The sequence below is a fragment of the Bidens hawaiensis genome, unplaced genomic scaffold (assembly GCF_021521415.1).
Source record: "Bidens hawaiensis isolate Kalapana, Puna unplaced genomic scaffold, B.hawaiensis_p1.1 tig00049673_1, whole genome shotgun sequence".
Taxonomy (NCBI): Eukaryota; Viridiplantae; Streptophyta; class Magnoliopsida; order Asterales; family Asteraceae; genus Bidens; species Bidens hawaiensis.
Window position 1 is genome coordinate 31,881 of NW_027506118.1, and position 20,234 is coordinate 52,114.

The window sequence follows — 20,234 nt, forward strand, 5'->3', positions numbered from 1 at the left end:
GGCTTAAAGCTGGTTTCTATGGAACCGTTGAAACAATTCAAAGATCGGGTTTTGACCGGTTTCAACATATTGGGTTGCAACCCGATTTCAACTCACTCATTACACATGGTGTTAAAGTCTTGCATTCAATAAAAGCCAAACTTAGCAACTAAGATTGAAATCTCTGATTTTTAACTATGTGTTTGTTTTTGTTTCAAGGTTTGCGTCTACTAATGATATCCACATGACAATGCAGTGGCACTTAAGGAACAAGGAAAGCTGATAACAAAAGGATCAATGAAAATAGAGTAAGCTGCAGTTTTCGTACCTATGGTTTGTCCAAATTTGCGGTTTTAGTTCAATAGTTTTAAATTATCTATTTTCGTCATTGTGGTTTCATTTTTCTTGCAATTAAACCCGAATTCACTAACCCCGTTAAGTTTGGTCGTTGAACCCATCAGTGTGCCACTCGCGTGAGGGGCAATTTTGTCATTTTTCTCTTGAAATACAACCCAGCCTCTCACGTGAGGGGACTTACGAATTAGGACTGAGGTTTATTTTGGGAGAAAAAGGACAAAACTGCCCTCACGTGAGAGGCACAGTGATGAGTTTAATGACCAGATTTAACGAGGTTAGTGAATTCGGGTTTAATTGCAAGCAAATTGAAACCACAAGCACGAAAATCGCAAATTTAAAACTGTTAGACTAAAACTGCAGATTTGAACAAACCACTGGGACGAAAACCACAGTTTACTCATGAAAATATTATTAAAAAACTGCTTACGAAAGCGTACGGTTTTCGAAAACACAAAAGATCAGTTTTGTTGTTTTTGGTTCGGTTTAAGCTCAAAACTGAGCCAAAATTTTCAAACCAAAATGGCAATATCAAATAGATCAATGCGAACCAAACGCATTGTGAAAATCAAAAAAAGCAAAGCGTATTTAAAAACCCAAAAACCCTTTTTTTTTTTGGTTCTGTTTGAGCCTAAAACCGAAAACTCAACAATCGGCTATAACAAAACGCAAGTTTAAACTAATCATAATCTTTACCAAAGAAATGTTGAAAATATGTAAAAAAAAAATCAATTAAAAACTCAGGTTTTTTTTTCTAACTTTCACGATTAAAAAAAACGGTTTTTTAACCGAGTCGGGTATTTACCAAACCCGATTATACCGGTTAGGGTTTTCCCGTTGATTAATCGGGTACTACCCGACCCAACTAATCAGTCTACCCGGTTATTTCCCGCCAAATAATTAACTGGGTAAAAAATCAAATAATATTATCTGTCAAACTATACTTATTATAAATGCCTAAGTATGTTTAACCAAATCAACCAAACTCACATACTTAAACATATCAAACAAACTAAAGGAATACATTTTAAACCTCAAATAAAGCAAAAATGTATATAACAAAGTCAAAGCAAAACTGCCTAGGCGCATAATATGGTAGCAAACGCATACAGAAAGACTCCAATAATAAGTACCGTTAGGAAGACCCATAGCATGATGATCGGGGTGATGGTATCTGTTAGGAACAAAGCGGCGCGCGGAAGCGAAACAGCACACACATGCACAACGATAAACACGCATAAACGAAAATATAAACGACACAAGAATTTAACGTGGTTCGGTCCCCGCGAGGGGACCTACGTCCACGGGCTGCAACTAGGTTTTCTTATTAGCTCAGAACAAAGATTACAATTACATGATGGGATATATATAATAAACAATATTAGGGTTAAACATAATTAAGAACCAAAACTGGGCCTCCTAATAAAACCGGCCCAAAGGCCTTCATAACCCAACAATCTCCCACTTGAAGGCCTTGCGATAAATTCCAGCCTGCCATCCAAGTAAATATAACAATCTCATTCATCCAGTAACTCTAGTAATCTTCAGTAATAGAAATCTACCAAGCCTCCAGTTCCAAGAACAAGCTAAAACTTCAACAAAAGAAGTTCTCCAAGCCTCCAGTTCTCTAGGAACAAACTAAGATTTCTACCAATCCACACCCTGGTTGCATCCGCCCTTCTCATCAGTTACCTGAAAGGCCTATTGAAGCTCCCGAGAACTCCAATCCGGTCATCCCAGACCCAGCCATGACAAAACTCGCCAATGACTCATCCTCAATCTTAACCGACCCTCACTTACTCACACAACCGGCTTCAAAGACTTCCAGAGGATAAACACTCTCCAAATCAGCAGACTATACTAGGAGAGATTTTCACATTCGGATTCCTGGTCCTCCGAACCCAACGTCCCTTTGGAAACAAACCTAGAACACACCTGCGTGCTCCCACTGTTACCAAAACCCCGAACATGTTCAGACCTCTGAATACGCTCAAACTAACATCACTGTGGCTCCAGGCTTCATGTCTGCAAACTGAAACCCCTTAGCTCTACCCGATTCAGCGAGCCAAGACCTTATAACTCGGAAGTTGGTTCACTTCTTCCGACGATACAAAAAAAAACTCGTATCTTCCAAAAGTCTTTAATTAAAAGATTCAACAATGCTTCATTGAAGTGAGTAACAAATAAAGCATACCATAATCTTGAACCCAAGAGTCGTCACCGCCTTCACTGAGTCCCAATGCGTCAACCCCAGATACATTCTCAAAAGCAGAATTCCAAACCTTTCGACATCGACCCTTAAAATGTCTCACCTCTACGCAACCTATCAAGTCGACTATGCCCAGCTCCCACTGTTTCTGTTATCCCAACCCATGCCACACCAACACTCCATGAGATGAACCCCACTCGTACTATCCCGGCAAATAACTTTACCCAACACGAGATTATGAACCTCTCAAATGGTGTACCACTGATCACCACCAAACAAGATATAACTTCACAATTCCAAACGAACAAGAAGTAATAATCACAGTTTCGAACCAGCTAACAGGCAAACAGCTATAACAACAGTAGAACTTTCATAAAATCAAGCGGTACCAAGGGTTCTATGACCGTACACACGATCAGTTAACTCAAACCCTAACCGAAAGATCATCCAAACGAGCAATAGTTTACATGACTTGCCACTAACCTCATTGTTTTTTTCACTTATGCCGTCACCAGCACACCCGCTGGTTCCATTTTCTCCAAGTTTATCCATCACCAGTACTATATCCAAGTTCACATGACAAACCAATCAACCAAAATCCATAACCGTCAACATTCCGATCATAACCATCTCGTCTTCAGTTATAACAATAACAAACGAGAACAAATCGAAAACAGTGAACAGACACAACAAGGGCACGGGCCTAAACTTGACCATTGTTCAACAGAACACTGCCAAATAAACCGATTTGCTCTTGCAATAACCGATAAATCAACTAACTGTAAATAAACTATATAAAGTTACCTCAGACTAATCTCTTGCAAACAAATCTGAACCCGAACCTAAATGGTCTTCACAAAACCCGGTTCCCTAATTTACGGTTGATAATAAATAGTCAAACCCTAACTCAGCCTGACAGCCACCAATCTTGACTGTCGATCACTGATGAACACGAACCAGAAATTAACCCTGCGATCTCCAAGAGTTATTCACGGTGACGGACCTACCCAACCCTAATCACCAAAAAACAGATTCGAACCAAAACCTTCTGCGAAATCGTTACCAGTGCAACGAACCGTGTGTCCAACAAGCCAAAGCTCTGATGCCACTTGTTAGGAACAAAGCGGCGCGCGGAAGCGAAACAGCACACACATGCACAACGATAAACACGCATAAACGAAAATATAAACGACACAAGAATTTAACGTGGTTCGGTCCCCGCGAGGGGACCTACGTCCACGGGCTGCAACTAGGTTTTCTTATTAGCTCAGAACAAAGATTACAATTACATGATGGGATATATATAATAAACAATATTAGGGTTAAACATAATTAAGAACCAAAACTGGGCCTCCTAATAAAACCGGCCCAAAGGCCTTCATAACCCAACAGGTATCAACCCCATAATAGCAGCACAAAAAGCGATAATCGCAAAAGCAACGCACGGGAAGACTACCATACGGAAGAACTGGTCATCATGAGGCTCGTGAGAAATGTATCTCCACAAGACATAGACGCCAGCCATCAATGATACGATGATAGAAGCCAACGCCAACCCAGCACAAGCAATCAACATGCCGTCAGGGAGCTTCGCCTTGGTCTTCTTCTCAATTTCCTCGATGATTTTATAGACGAATTCGAGTATGAACGCCGTCAAAGTTATCCAGACTCCAGCCAACGTAACGATGAAGGTTCTGAAATGAGACAAATCAAGATATAAGCATCTACAAATTTAATTTAAGACAAAATAGCAAAAGACGTCCTTTATGTTTTAACGTTTTTTCAATGGACGCCATTTAACAAAAGAAATGGTTATTCACATATAAAGAACTTATACCACTAATAACTTGATTTCAAACAATAATTCTAAAATTCTTAAGTTTAGTAAAGAAAGATACCACTTTGACATTAATCACATATACAGTTTAGTAAAGAAAGATACCACTTTGACATTAATCACATATTCAAATCATAACATCAACCACAAAGTCAGTGCATATATCTACTATTTGACTTTTATTTTTAACCTATTGTGAAATGCATATGATCAAATTTAATAGGAAAACTTAACAGGATTAGGATTTAGAACATCGAGTATGTTTTCTGCCATTTCTTTTGCTAAAGGACTTTCATTAAAAAAGTGTTAAAACATAAATGATGTCTTTCGCTATTATGTCTTAATTTATTTTATTTAATAATAATAATAATAACAACTACTTACAGCTGAACCACAGTAAGCTGGTTCGGGTTCACTTGTTCGTTCGCGTTTTGGTTCTGGTTCTGGTTCGGGTTTGGGATCGGTTGCTGATTAACTCGTGGTGCGTTCTAGTTCTGGTTCGGGTTTGAGATCGGTTGCTGATTAACCGATGGTGCGTTCTAGTTCGGGTTCGGGTTTGGGATCAGTTGCTAATTAACCAGTGGTGCGTTTTGGTTCTGGTTCGGATTTGGGTTGACCGGCTGGTTTGGGTTCGGTTTGGTATCGATGGCTGATTAACCGGTGGTGTGTTCTGGTTCTGTTCGGATTGACCTTCCTTGGGCTCTTCCATGCTTTGATAACTAACCCACCAAGTAAACCCACCATCGAACCCGAACCTGATAACTACTTCTCAAACGTAAGTAGTTTTTTCCTAAACTAAATTTGTAGATATGTGTTTACTAGTTTTTTTATTTGTCTTATTTTAGATTGACCTTCCTTGGGCTCTTCGGCACCTAGATGACTATCTTGTCAGTCACATTTATCTTCATCTTCAAGAACATTGATAAAATCGGCTTCATAGCAAAGCATGGTAACAACACCTGTGTGGCGGCCCCAGTGACTAGTTTAGCGTTCCCGACCCCCCTCCAAAACCGTGCTTGTCACTGCTACTCTTTTTTTCGTTGGCGTTTGTGCTTGTCTCGTTGTCACAGGAGTGTACACCCATTGGCGGACCCACACTTTGAGTGTAGGAGTCAGCCGAACCCGGTGATTTTTTAAAAGATATATATATATCATATATGTTAAAATCCCTACAAAACTATGACATCGACCCTCTTTCGACCCATGTGAATTTTTTTCCTGGGTCCTTCATTGTGTACCCCATCATTAGGTACCTGGCTTACCACCCCCATCCTATTTGGTTTTTCATAATGAGTAGGTTCGTGTTCTTCTTTCAACGTTGGCTGTCCTTGTTGTCGTCCTGTTCTATTGTTTCTCAACCATCTGCTGCAATTAAGAACAAGGCAGTTCATATTACCAAAATAAGAATTAAGACTTTTTATTTGTGTTTTTGTTTGTTAATAAAAAGACAAGGAAATATATGTTTATGTTGGAACAAAATGGCCCTTTATGGGTTTTAGACTTATATTTGACTTTGTTATTGTTAATTTGTTATTAAGAATTCAAAATTTGATTGGTTTGTTGTCAAACAGGTCACCTCACCATAACCGAGTTTGGATGACCTGTTTGAAAAGGAGAGGAATGTTGTTATCATATTCATTACGAGTTTATTTTGCTCTTGCATTTGGAGGCATAGACCTATGGTTGAATAACATAAAAGTATTTTAAAGTAACGTTTGACTCATATGTTTAGATTTTTAACATTATCAAAATAGGTAATGCTTGATTTAGTATGTATACATAAGCAAGAAAATGAGCGTGTTCATTTTTGTTTGTTCTTCAAACGCTTGGATAAAAAGTCTAATCAGGATGATGGATTCATGCAGGATGGACCAGTTAGTATGACTAATACCTAATATGTAAGTCTAACTAAATATGTACACGAATGAACAAACAAACATAAACAAATGAATACAATGAACAAAAAAGATATGTTTGCACCTTCCAAGTTGTAAGACATGCAAAGCAGAACCAAGATACAAGTAGTTAAACTCTCATATTAGTAATAGAATGATAAACATGCAAAACATAATAGTATTCAAAGTATATGGGTTACAATTACCACTTCTAAGGATGAAAACAGGAGGTCTTGGCTCCTGCTCGCCCCTATTAGTTTCACCCATGATGGTGGTGTGCCAATACTGACCAAATAACATCAATACATATATCTAAGGATAAGCATAGGGTACCGAGTAACGGTACCCATACTATACAAGTACCAACTTTTTCAAAAATTCGGTACAGTGCTCGGTACCCACTTTTCTAGAAAGTTGGTACCCGGTTGTTCCGCATAGTATTAATAAGACAAAAACACTTTATCAGTACAGTATTCGATATCCACTCTAATAGATATTCGATACTAGTATTATACCGTTCTCATCCTTACATATAATAAGTTTTTATCCCCCTAAAATCATTATTTAAAAATTTAAACTTTTAGTTGTTTCATTTTAAAGTTTTGTAATTTGATATAGCTCTCATTTTACAATGCTTGATGGTAACAAATGTGTAAAATTAAATCAAATGGTAATAATTCATTAAAATATGAAACAATAGTTGATTACATGACAACTAAATAACATGAATATGTTTAACATGTAACTTATTTCAAATGGAGACTTATAAGAACGACACAAGTACACAAACACTTTCAAGTACTAATTATGTTTATACCCGCGTGTTGCCACGTGAAAGATTGTCGACGGAACATAGATAAGCAATACATGAACCATACCAATTAAAAAAACCCATAAGATAAACTACAAAATAGAAAATACCTCACATATATGCATAGTACTAAGGCTGGAAACAAAGGCTGAAAAACATGGCTTTTACACATAAGTAGAAAACTTGTACAATTTTACTAATAGTACTAAATTGTGTGTGTAGTCATTTTCATAATTAAAGGTTTTTAATGAAAGATTAAAAAAGGAAAAGTTTAAAATCCATCTCATATATCATAATTATACACCAAAGTATAGTTGTCTATGTGGCTACCAAAGTTTTATGTTAATAATTGACTTTAGAACATCTTAATTATTTGTTGGTGAGAAATAGGGGAAAAATCCCCACGTTAACATGAGAAAGGTGGTGTGGGTATATGTTTAATATGTAATAGGAGTGTCTTCGGGGTGCTTTTTGCACTTGTTTTAGGTGGTTTGTTGCGAGTACCTTGTTTATAAGGTCTCAATTTTCAAGTTATAAAATTTGCTTTTGTTGGCCGTTAGAATAAAATAAAATAAAGAGCATCTTAATTATAAGATTTTGTGATTTCATTTAGGTAACATTTTACAATTAATGATGGTAAGAAATGCATAAATTTAAATTAAACGGTAATTAACATTACATTAAAATATAAAACAATAGTTGATCATGTATAATGACAACTAAATAGCTTGAATATGTTTATCATGTACCTGTTTCAAATAAAGATTTAGAGCATCCGCATAATAGAAGATTGTTAGGGTGTTTTGAGGAAAAAAGAGTGGTGTAGATAAGAGAGTGTATGATGTGAAGGAGAAGGGTGGGGTGAGATAATTTTTTATGAAGAATGGGTATATCAGGGGAGGAGGAGGAGGAAGAGAGTATTTATTTGAAGATTGTACAAGAATTCTTACAAATTTTCTGCAAAACTAAACTTATTTGTCTTATTGAATTGATGACTTTGTCCTCTGATAATGACCCATAACAACCTCTCAATAGAACTCCATTGCACCAAGTTGCTTTGAGCAACAACTTTGTCCTTTATATGTAAAAAGCTGCATTGACAATGACTTGCTTATCGGCAAGAACGTACCAGGCTATGTGTAGTGAAGAGACTATAAAATAAGACGTTTTGTGTCTGACGCTCGATCAGTAAAGAGAGAGTTTTTGTTTTAGGGGGTGTAATGGTGTTGTAAATTGTGAATGCCTGTGGTGATTAGTGAATAGTCAAATGGGGGAAACATAATAAAGTTAACAAACTCTAAAGTTACCGTCCAAAACAATTACAATGACTTGATCTAACCCCAATTCGAATCATATTCTAGCTCTAACTCGATTAGATAACGAATAAAATCAACTAGATAAACCTAATATGTTTAAACTGTTAAACTATCAAAATCCAATTATATGTTAACTCGTTGTTTAACACACCAACCAACTTCTCGGAAGCCTCTTGCCACAACACATTAGTTTAATGCTCTGGCAAATCAATCTCCGATTCAATAATCTCCCACTCGATTTCAAGTTGCTCTACAACTACGTCTTCTCCGTTATATTCTTCATCTGAATGGAGAAAGTAAAGGGTTGCATCAGATGTATAGTCTTAAGACAAATGCATTTCATATGCATTAGTATTAGTATTTAGTACATATACAAATTTGTTAAGGGGATTATTATAAAACACTTCTATGAATCTATACAAAACCTGGACGTAATTTCAGACTCCAGTCATAAATCGGTGAGCTTGAGAGACCAAGAATGACAAGTAGGTCATAGTTGGTTATGTTTCCTAATTACGTTATGTTTCCTAATTGTATTGTAATTAAAATAGGTAATGTCTTGGTTAACAAGTTATGTTAGTCTATATAAACAAAGTCATGGTTAGACACTATAAAACGTGTGAAATGCAACTGAGTTAGGGTTCATCTAGAGACACACACGAGATGCAACCGAGTTAGGGTCCATCTAGATGCAATCAAGTTAGGGTTCATCAAGAGTCAAACCAAGTTAGAGTTTGAGAGATTGTAATTAGTTTTTTGAGTTATATTTTCTGATTAATATAAGTAAGGGTTATTTGTTTAGTTCGTGTTTGATTATCGATACAGGACTTGAATTGGTATAAGAGCCAAGTTCAAGAAATCGATATGCTCTAGTGATAACTCCTCCTCAAGCTACCGGTCACCACTGTTGCTTATCGATTTCTTGAACTTGGCTCTGATAGCAATTCAAGAACGAAATGATAATGGAAACAAAAACGAGTACACGATATCAATTTGTTCTTGAATTGGTATCAGAGCCAAGTTCAAGAAATCAATATGCGCTAGTGATAGTTCCTCCTCAAGCTACCGGTCACCACCGCCGATTATCGATTACCTTCGGATCATCAAACATCGCATTTACAAATTTCAACACTAACCAGGCATATTGAATATAACATAATTAACTGGTGTGATGCTATACAGATCACCAATGGTGGCATGTAAGTGTCTTGGCCGGGTAACACGTCTAGCCGCACGGTGCATAATTCTAGCCGCCAGAAACAGTTATCCGGCCCATGCTTTAGGCTTCGCTTCCTCCACTGTTACATTGCCCAAATTGTTACACAATAATAAATCAGATCAATATACCAAATTATGAATTTTACACTTATCACAATTAAACAATAAAAACTATGTCTGAAAAATGAAATGATTAAGCAATAATAACACACTTGTGAGATTGTCCGCGCGTTCTTCAACTATCATTGTCAATATCAATTTCGGTGCACTATTCGTCATGATTGATCAAATGTAACCTACATCAATACCACTCGACCGTTGCAAAAACAATACGAAGTCCACTGAAACACATTTGTCTACTACATCATGTAAAGAAGTAATTTAGCATACACAATTAAATGAAACAAAAGACTAACTGAGCATGTTGTTTAATTTGCTCACCACTAAGGTCTTCTTTGCCACATAGTCCAAATTTTCAAGTAGACATGAATCAATAGCAATCACTTTTCTTCCAACATCTTCATTGTCAACTCCTCATGGGTATAAAACTTTATTAATTTTATAAAAGCACATGAAATAAAAAGATTTGTGATGATCTAAACAATTTTTTAACCATAGTTTATTAAATCCTTGATTAATCAAGCAAAATCCACTTTCTCTTTTTAAAACTTTAACATAGTTTAGGTTCGTCTCTGATAATCCTTTAAAATTAGGTTCTCGGAACGAGAATTGTATTGCCAAAGCCAGTAAGGATTACGGACCACAGCAAAACAAAAGGTAAAAAGCAAGTTACTAATATGACTAGTATAAAACACAAAAAAAGTAGGGCCGTTCTTTTTAACCCGAAGAGACCCGACCCAAAAAACTAACCAGCATGTTTAACTCTAACCCGAGCAACTATAAAACTTGAACCAGAGGTCCCTTAAACGGTTTGGTTATTTGATGACACGTACCAGCCACCCACGTAGCTCTACCCACATCCACCTAATGCATGCATATATGCATAAGCCTCAACGCACGTTCATTCTACTATTAATATTTCTAAGTTATTTGTTTCCCATGTTCTAGTAGTGGTAGTTAGTTATTTGCATTATTTCCATGTTTTCTCCAGTTCTAGGATAGTATTGTTGCATTTATAAAGGTCTTTGTTTTAGCTAATGAAATTAGACAAAAGTTGGAGTAAATTCCGACGTTCTTTTCTCTATATTTTCTTAGAGTCTCACCTGCTAAAGGGTTCTATCAATGGATTTGTGTTTTGGTAATTCGGGTTCACCCGAATAACATGATCTAGTTCAACAGTCAAATCTCAATTTTTTTTCCTACGTAATTATCCCTTACCTACTATAGCATTCATGCAATTTAATTATAAAACTTTCTTTCTTTATTTAAGATGTTACACTACAAGAAATTTGCTCTGATCAGACCGCCTTTACATTACAAAGCTATACGTTCTGTTATCGTCTTCTTGCGGACAGTGCTTTGAGAACGCATGGATTATAGTTTGGTCTCTTTCATTTACCAATTTGTGTTTCTAACCACAATGCTTGGTAAAACAATATTCCTAGTGCATGTTCGAAGACATCGATCGCAAATAATAAGATACTAAAGGTTAAAAGTACACGCATCAAAACGACAACACAAAGGTTCAAACTTCAAACATTAAAAGAAATGAGCTCCCAGGGGCCAGGAAGCATCAGTTAAGTCCCAAAACTTGCAAGTAATTCATTCGGGGAAAATCGTTGTTCTTGTCTTGTTGGGTCACTTCCAAGTTGCTCGGTTTTCTTGTTTTTTCAATGATAAACATCACGTAGGTGATAAAGTGATACGCGGTTTCAATCGAAAGAGCCACGCACATAACCTGATGCAGTATCCTCCTATTGTTGGTTTTAATGAAGTAAGTGGAAATAACCAGGATAGGTACGAGAACAAGTACGAAGTAATTTAAAATAGACGATCCATTTTGTTGTCGATCATCCAAATAAAGGCATGCAACAAGCATCCCGAGCATTACACAGGCGAGCAGATACCCGACCCAGACTAGCTTGGGGGGGGGGGAGAAGTAACACTATCGGAAGCATGAAAGGAGCAAGGAATGCCGAGAAGCTACCAACAAATTTCAAAATGGTGTAACAGGTATTCCTTAATAGTGATCCATCATACGAACACACGTTTGTACTCCATAAAATGAAGCCTACGACCGCAACAGCAGACGATGCACAATAGTAAATGATCTTGAACACATTATTACTTTTAAAAGGAGACTTGCTTTTGTTTTCATATGAGTGATGAATTCGTGGCCCCGCAACTCCACAAATTAAGATAGTGCGAAACATAAGCATGATGTATGCTAAAATCCTGAAACGATAGTTATTAATTATCGCCAACACGTGTATATATAGATCTGGAAAAGATCGAGGAACTTGGGATCATACCGTAGCTTGGCGAGTGCATATGCTGGTAATGGTGTTGGTGTTGGTGTCGGCGCTGTCGCTGGTGCGGAAATGACAACTTGTCCACCCATTTCAGATGGTGGGTTCTACATGTTCAAGACCAACAAGAAAGATTATAAAGATAACTATGCATACAATACAATAATGCGAGTTAACTAATACTAATTGAAGCATAGTGTTTCACTTTCACAACGTTTGTTTGTTGTGTGTTTTACGGGAGGGAGGCTATTGTATTAGCGTTTCACTTTCCCTCCCGTAAAACACACAGCAACACCAAAAGAAATAATAATAATAATAATAATAATAATAATAATCTCCGTTGCCAAATTTTCAAGCTTTTAATTCTTTATGTCTGTGTTCCTAAAACAAGTTTACCTGAATTAATAACTATTTATTTGCGTTTAATTAAATCCGACTTTTGATTCGTTATAACACCTAAACTTAGACCATGCGTAGTCAAAACTAGGCACATCCGGGCATTTTACGTCATGTGGCTCCTAGTGATCAGCTTTTGATCATTTTGCAAAAAGTGTGTAGTTGGAAAAAAACCCCAAAACGCATCTCTCTCCTCCCCCTCTCTCTCACAAAACCCTCAAAACTCGTGCCACACCAATGTTTTGTAGGAAACACCTTGCCCAAAATGCCTAGCCAAAACGCTGGGGCCGGTGTGTCCCCCGGCGTTTACGGCTCAAAACACTAAAACTAAAGGCCACTACGGATGGTCTTAGGTATGATAAGACACAACCAAACAACAAGAAATACCTCCTTGGATACGTGACCATTGTTCGAATCCATAAGAAAATATTCCACTTTGCTCTCTTACTCGTTTCTGGACTTGTACTTGTGTTTGTGTTTGTGAGATCCGTTTTGATTGGTGGCTGTCAGTGTACTTTAGGACTTTATCAGCTCCAACTCAACTTCTTAAGCCTTATATTATACTCCCTCCACTCTTAACACTTGGCCCTTGTTTAGTTTCTATTTATGTAAAATCTGGGTTGCTAAATATAAATGTATTCACTCACTATATACTATAATACTATAAAGTAGGGTAGGGGTGCATAAACCGGTTTAAAACTCAAAATCGTCGGATTCGGTTCGGGTTGAAACCGGTTTAAGATCGGTTTAGGTTCGGGTTTTGCCTGGTTTTGGTCGGTTTCGGTTCGGTTAACCGGTTTGAAACCGGTTTTGATGGAGAAAAATACAAACCTGTTCCAAACCAACGGTTTCAATCGGTTCCAAACCGGTTTCTACATAATCGATTTCAAACCGGTTCGGTTTCGGTTCAGTTTTCGGGTCGGGTCGGTTAACCGGTTTATTTGACCACCTCTACTATAAAGTCATGGGGTATACTCTAACCCTTTTAACTCCATCTCACCCCTATTAATTGTTAATTTAATATATTGTTTTTTGCCTTTTAACCCATTAAAAGCATAATTCAAGGTCAATTTCTAACAAATTTAACACAAGTGAGAAGTGGTTTAATCCATCTTTAAAGTGTCATGTCATCTTAATTTATGTTGAGATTAGAGTATGCCATATGGCCTAATAGAAATAATGTTGTTAATGACATACGTTTTATAACATACAATGATTTATGACGCGCAAATGTGTGTGCCATTAAAAAACGTCATATTTTTTAAATTGTAAAATTATTTTATGACACTTGTCAATGGTCATTTTATCCCTGGCATGATCCTAACGATTATCATGATTGCTTGGATTCCTAGCTAGCTACATGATACTAAACTAACCGACCATATATTATATTTGTGTTATGCTTGTAGGTTATTCAAAGCTATAATGGCCTACAATGACTAGATGACTAATTCCACCTGAAAGCTCGGAGGAGTAGTTGAAATGCACGTGGGATTAGAGGACAAGTCTTCAAACGGTCAAGGCGGCTAGGGTTCTCGGATTTATAGGATTTATAGTTATTTTTATTTCTATATGATTAGACTATTAAGTACATCCAATGACACATTCTTTCCACACTCACAACACTTAATATTGTACTCAGCTCTTGTTCTCAATCAACTCTCGGGTTGTAACCGATTTTACCTTCTTAATAAATTGAGGCAGGGGATAATTTTCCCCTTTCGAGGTTTTTTCCGAAGATCCTTAGCAGGATCCTAGGATTTTCCTTGTTATATCGTTGTGTTCACCTTAACTTTTACCGCATTTCTCACCTTATTGTTGAAGAACACACTACCTAACTTAACGAAATTGTTCAATTATTGTTTTGGTAATTTTTGACCAAAACAGTTTGGCTCCCACCGTGGAGCAAGTGGTGTTTTTCATCTTCAAATCCATATTTACATTCATCTTAAATTGTTACCTTACAAAGCTATACTAAAACATGGCATCTCAATCAAAAGCTACATCTTCATCCTTACCTTCTGCAGCTTTCGGATCCGCTTAACCACTTCATCCTTCATATGATATCAAGAGGAAGACGACCAACGTCGGCATTAACATCTGATGTGGGCCCAGGTGTAGAAGATCGGGTCATGATGTTTCTGGAGGCCCGAGACCGCGCTTCCAGAGGTGCTGCACGAAAATGGGCTTAACTTGGGCTACGGGCCTCCGCTTCAAGCGTGCTACCGGTCAAAACGACTATTGGAATGTGGGCCATGTTGTGGTAACCGGCCATAGGCGAGTTATCCCATTATTTTTCCGAAATAAGGCTTCTAGATACACTTTTGGGCCACTTTTGTGTTTTTCGTCTAGTTTTTGGGTTTTCTTTTGGGCCATTGTTGGGCCTTTGGTTATTTCTGTTGGCCCAAACCTATTTGATGTTCTATTAGTATGTTAAGATAACTTGTGACTGATCATTGATCAGATTATAATAAAAACTATATGTCTTTTCGAATTCTAGACTTTTGGGTCGAATTTGGGGTTTGCGGAAGGATCATCACGTGTATTCGTAGAATCAATGTGATTAGACTTCGTTCTGTATTAGTACGTTGCATCAACATATCAGGAGCCGGAGGATCGAGCAGCATGATTCCTCCTACAACAAGGCCTGGGTCTCCCAACACGAGACCTGTCCTTATGTCTAACGATGATATATTTGATGTTTTAATGCATGTGAGAGAGCACATGGAGACTCAGAAGAAAACTAACAATTCTGTCATGAGGGATTCACTTGTTGGTAACACCTACTTTAAATGGTTCTGGCTCGTAATACTCAATTTGCTATCTATTCAACGCATGTGAAATTATAAGCTCTAAAGTGTGACGAAAAACCAAGATCTTACAGATGATCGTTTTTGTTCCCTAAAATGAAGATAATAAGATTCGATCAAGATCTAAAGATTCTACTCAAACATCTCAACCTACTTTCGATATGTTGTTATTTTACAGTTGTTGCGCGATAGTTTTATATGTTAAACAAGATATCATTAATTATATTACTAAATTTGTAACTATGGATACAAATATATGGTTGTTGAATGTAGATTAAATTTACTCATGAGAACCACTAATTTGTTTAGCAAGTTAGCCTTTTTCATAAACAAAGTTAATGTATTCTTGTTTTTCAATCACTAACTTTAGCCAAACAAGCTTTGATTTTGAATCATTATATTTAAAACCAAAATTAAGATATTAACAACCATTTAATGTCATAGAGAAACTAATGTCTTAGTTTAGTAACAAGCTTCTTTCGCTACATGCTCATCCCGCGTTGAGATGAACATAAAGTCGATTCGATTGCAACTCGATCGATAACCGTTATATATATAAATCTAAAAATTATAGAAAAGTTAGATGCAACCATTATTTAGCAATAGCTATGTCGAGAATGTGTACCAAAAAGCTTTAAGGCATCTACATGTGACATCCTATGAAAAAAAAAGAAATTAAAAAGGTTGGGTGAGGTCTAATTCTTAAAGCAAAGGTGTAGTGGGCAATAGGACCCTTACATTAATGTTCTCAAACGCCTAACTGCCATCATTACTTGCCTACTTTTAACTAATCACACTCATAATAATCTAATACTTAATATTGTGCTAAACTTTTGTTTCCACAAAATAAACAAACTATTAATGGCACATCACGATTAAAAAACTATACTCTTGGTAGTCGGGTGGAATAATAATAGGCCGGGTTTGGGTCATGTATTGTTAATCCAGTCTCATAACCAGTTATAAAGTCCTGTCACGTATTAGGTCTTTCTCGTCAAATATTTGTTGGGTAATTAGTTGATTGGGTATTCGGAATATATGTAATTAAGTACCGCGTAGAGAATGTAAAAACAGCTTAAGTTTGTTGAAAGTATAATAGTTCTATGCTTTGAAAATTTTATTTGATGTTATTATAAGGTCTTGTAACTAGGGGTGTCAACTCTTGACACGGCCCGAAACCCAACCCGACACGAAAAAAAACAGGTTTTGGATCGGCTAACACGACGCGTTTAAAAAATGGGTCGGGTTCGGGTTGACCTGTATAAAAACGGGTTGACCCGTTAACCCGTTTACTTTTAGATATTTTAAAATTAATTTTATATTCCCTCTTTAGTTTTAAAATGTGTTGAAATGTTTAATTATTTTTCATTCCCCATATTACATTTTTAGGTCTTCTCTTATATTCTATTTTTCGTGAACGACACTTTTAAGTTCTCAACCAAAAATTCATTACCCAAGACGCAAGTCTTCTATCCATTCACCAATATGCATTAACATATCGTCAAATCCATCTATATCTAAATCGACTCATGCTTAAATTTCATTTGAATTTTGCAATATATGGTTTGATTTTGTTATAATTTGTATGTCTAATTATATAAATTAACTTTTTTTAAATATGGGTTAAACGGGTCGTGTTCGGGTCGACCCGAATTTATGTGTGTGCGGGTTAGGGTTGACATATTTGACACGAATAATAATATGGGTCGGGTTCGGGTTGCACATTTCAACCCGTCAACCTGCCAACCCGCAATCCGTTAACTCGCCAACCTGCCAACCCGACACGTTTGACACCCCTACTTGTAACTTACTTTATTTCATCCAAAACAAAGCACTATAGGCCATTGAATTTTTCTTTTTTTTTTTAAAAAAAAAGGCGGGAGGGGTACATTTAGGTAATAAAACAAAGCACTATTTTACTACATTTTATAAATTAAAAAGTATTGATGTAAAACTCTTTATGTTTGACAAACATCCAAAATTGTTTTAGTTTAGAAGACTTGATATTCTTAAAAGGTTATAATCTCCATAACCAGAAGGGTAAACCGAATGCTCATCCGGATCTCCCTCGCAATGTGAATTCATGTGGACAAAGTTGGGAGTGGAAATGGGTATGAACAGAAAGTAGTCACTTGTTAAAAGAAAATAACATTAAGAGCGTGTTATATATGTTTATCACGTAAGAGGAAAATCAAACCGAAACAATAAAAAACCTAACCAAACATGCAGCTTTGATATATTTTCATTGAAACATCACTCAAATTTGATACGTAGCTGGTTTTAAACATTTAATACAACAAAGCAATGAAAAAGCAATGGTGACATTGAACTCTGACCAAGTTGATGGTATCATGAGATTATACAAACAAAGCTCGTGGTCATCATCAAACACCTCACTTTTCCTTTTTTCATCTTATTATTTTAATTTATCAAACCATATTTAGTATTATATTTTAGCAATCAATAATTACAGGATTTGTTAATTTATTCATACAAATTTTAATATTGCATTTATTTACTACGTACAAAGTCTTTGGAGATGATTGTGTGGGTCAGTGACCTGTCAGTGATTCAAATGGTCGTTAAAAATAATTTCATACAAAGTCTCAAATGATAAATGTTATTAACTATCAAGGTTTGCTATTTAATTAGATTACTTTTAATTAATTTGTCTATTTAGTTCCTTAATTAATTGTTTAATTAATGTGAACAACAATAAAGTAAAAGTTAAGGCTTGTGGTAGAAAGAAGTCATCTTGTGAAGATCCCATTTGAATATTGCAAAAGTAGTAGCCATTAAAAAAGCTCAAAAACATATGGTTAAAAAAGTAGCCGCTACACTGCTTCATATAAGGCCACTTGTTTATGTCATTTTCATTCAAAATTTAGCCATTTTTATCACAAACAGGTCACACTTCATCATCACCATCATCAACAACAAGATCTCCAGCAAAGAAACACAAAATTTCTAGCGAAATCGTGTTAAAGAGAGATGAAAAGAAGAAAAGTGAAAAAAGGGCCTTCATCTACAGATCTCTTGGTGTGTTTTCCCACAAGATCACATCTTACAATGATGCCAAAGATGATTTGTAGCCCATCGCGACTATCAAGTATAACGAGCCACAGTCGTGGTGGTGGTGGTGGTGACAGTGGTTTGTGGTCTAAAAGGAACCCGGTGGGGTCTGAATTATCTGAGCCAACATCTCCAAAAGTGACATGTGTGGGACAGATCAAGGCTCGACCCAAGTCTAGATCGTGCAAGAATTGGCAATCGGTGATGGAAGAGATCGAAAGGATTCATAATAATAAGAAACATAGAAAGAAACATACTTGGGGTGATGCAATAGGGTTCAAGAAAGAATCCATGCAATTCCTAACATCTTTAAGGAGTTTTAAGTTTGATTTGGGATGTTTTGGTGCATTTCCAACCGCAAATGTTACATCAGATGACGATGATGATAATGATATTGATAATGATAACGATAATGAGGATGAAAGGGATCATGTAAAGAAAATAATAGGGTTTGGAGGGCATGGTGATCATGATCATAAAGATGAACATGGTCATGATCATGATCATGATGAAGATATTGAAGAGGGTTCATCAAGAAGGGCATTTTCAAAGTGGCTAATGGTTTTAGATGATAATCAAGATTGTTTGCATGGAAAAGAAGAAAATGAAAACCCTAAAGATGATGAAGAAGCTCAAGGTTCATGTGTGCCACCACCAAATGCACTCTTGTTAATGAGGTGTCGCTCCGCACCTACAAGGAGCTTATCAGAGGAGGATGAAGAACACGATGAACATGACGACGTTAATGATGGTGTTGATGATGATGACGATGAACATAATTTTGGAAATAAAAAGGAAAATTTGATGGAGTTGATGAAGTATGAAGGTGATTTTTACAAATTATCATGTGATATTGCAAAAGAGACATGGGTTGTTGGTGGAATTAACAAAGATTCACCTTCAAAAACATCAAAAAGATGTTCCATTGAATGTCTTAAAGAAGTTAAAGCTTGTTTACAATGATCGTGAAGCTGTTTTTACATGATTTTATGTTTAATATTTACCATTTAATTAGATTTCTTTTAACTATGTATAGTTTCATATGTTATGGCTCTATTTTATTTTCTTTTCGAATAAATATATGTGGCAATGATTTGATTTATTCACGTACTCTTGGCACGGTTGTTATACACAAATTTACTTGATCGTGGTTATCGTAATAATTCAACTTCTAACTATGAATAGTTAAAGAAATAACTTGTAGACAAATAACTTCAACCGAATATCTAAATCTCTTAATTCATAAATGTGATAAAAACCTAAACGACTACACGGTTGATGGATACGTTAAAAACATTACTTATTTACTTGTCTAGAAAGAAAAAATTACATGCTACAACGTATTTTTCTCGCACTTTTCTCTATGAAATAATATTTCATGTTTTATCAAATTGTATAACATTAAATATTTACTTAAATCACAATTTATCTAAATGAAATAATTAGGCCCTAAAAATTGGGTCCTAAAAAACCGGTGGGCCCACCTAAATCGGGCTAATTGCTCACACGTGTCTAGAATCTAGACCCTTAAATTTGGGCCTTGGTTGCTTGCTACTAAAGAAATGTGAGTTCAATTACTTTCCTATATTCAAAAAGAAAAATGTATACAAGCTTTATAGTGTTAAATGTATCATGTTTGTGAGTTGATGGGTCGAATACGTTAATAACTTGAAAACTTGACACGCATTTGAAATCAGAGAACCTAAAAATCGTATCAAACGCATGAGATCGAACGCAACCCGAGTTTTTACGGGTTAGCATGAGCACAACCTGTTTAATCCAATTTTTTTTTTTTTTTTTTTTTTTTTTTTTGCATATTAATACTATAAGTTAAAAAAACTCATAAAAATTTAGTAGAATTTTTAAACAATTACGTTTGGCCTAATGTTGAATTTTCTTTTAATATTA

At 36.1% G+C, this 20,234-nt stretch overlaps 1 protein-coding gene and 1 long non-coding RNA gene across 2 annotated transcripts; one reads left to right on the forward strand and one right to left on the reverse strand.

The window, feature by feature from the left end:
• Positions 1–3,946: 3,946 nt before the first annotated feature.
• LOC143616764 (uncharacterized) lies at positions 3,947–8,120 on the reverse strand. The gene is made up of 3 exons (XR_013150716.1): positions 7,835–8,120; positions 4,764–5,744; positions 3,947–4,236 (listed from the first exon to the last, which is right to left on the reverse strand). It is a non-coding gene; the product is annotated as an uncharacterized LOC143616764 (long non-coding RNA).
• A 9,777-nt stretch (positions 8,121–17,897) lies between these two features.
• LOC143616763 (uncharacterized) lies at positions 17,898–19,389 on the forward strand. The gene has a single exon (XM_077089502.1). It carries the CDS (start codon positions 18,246–18,248, stop codon positions 19,287–19,289), a length of 1,044 nt encoding a protein of 347 aa, XP_076945617.1. The 5' UTR covers positions 17,898–18,245; the 3' UTR covers positions 19,290–19,389.
• Positions 19,390–20,234: the final 845 nt, after the last annotated feature.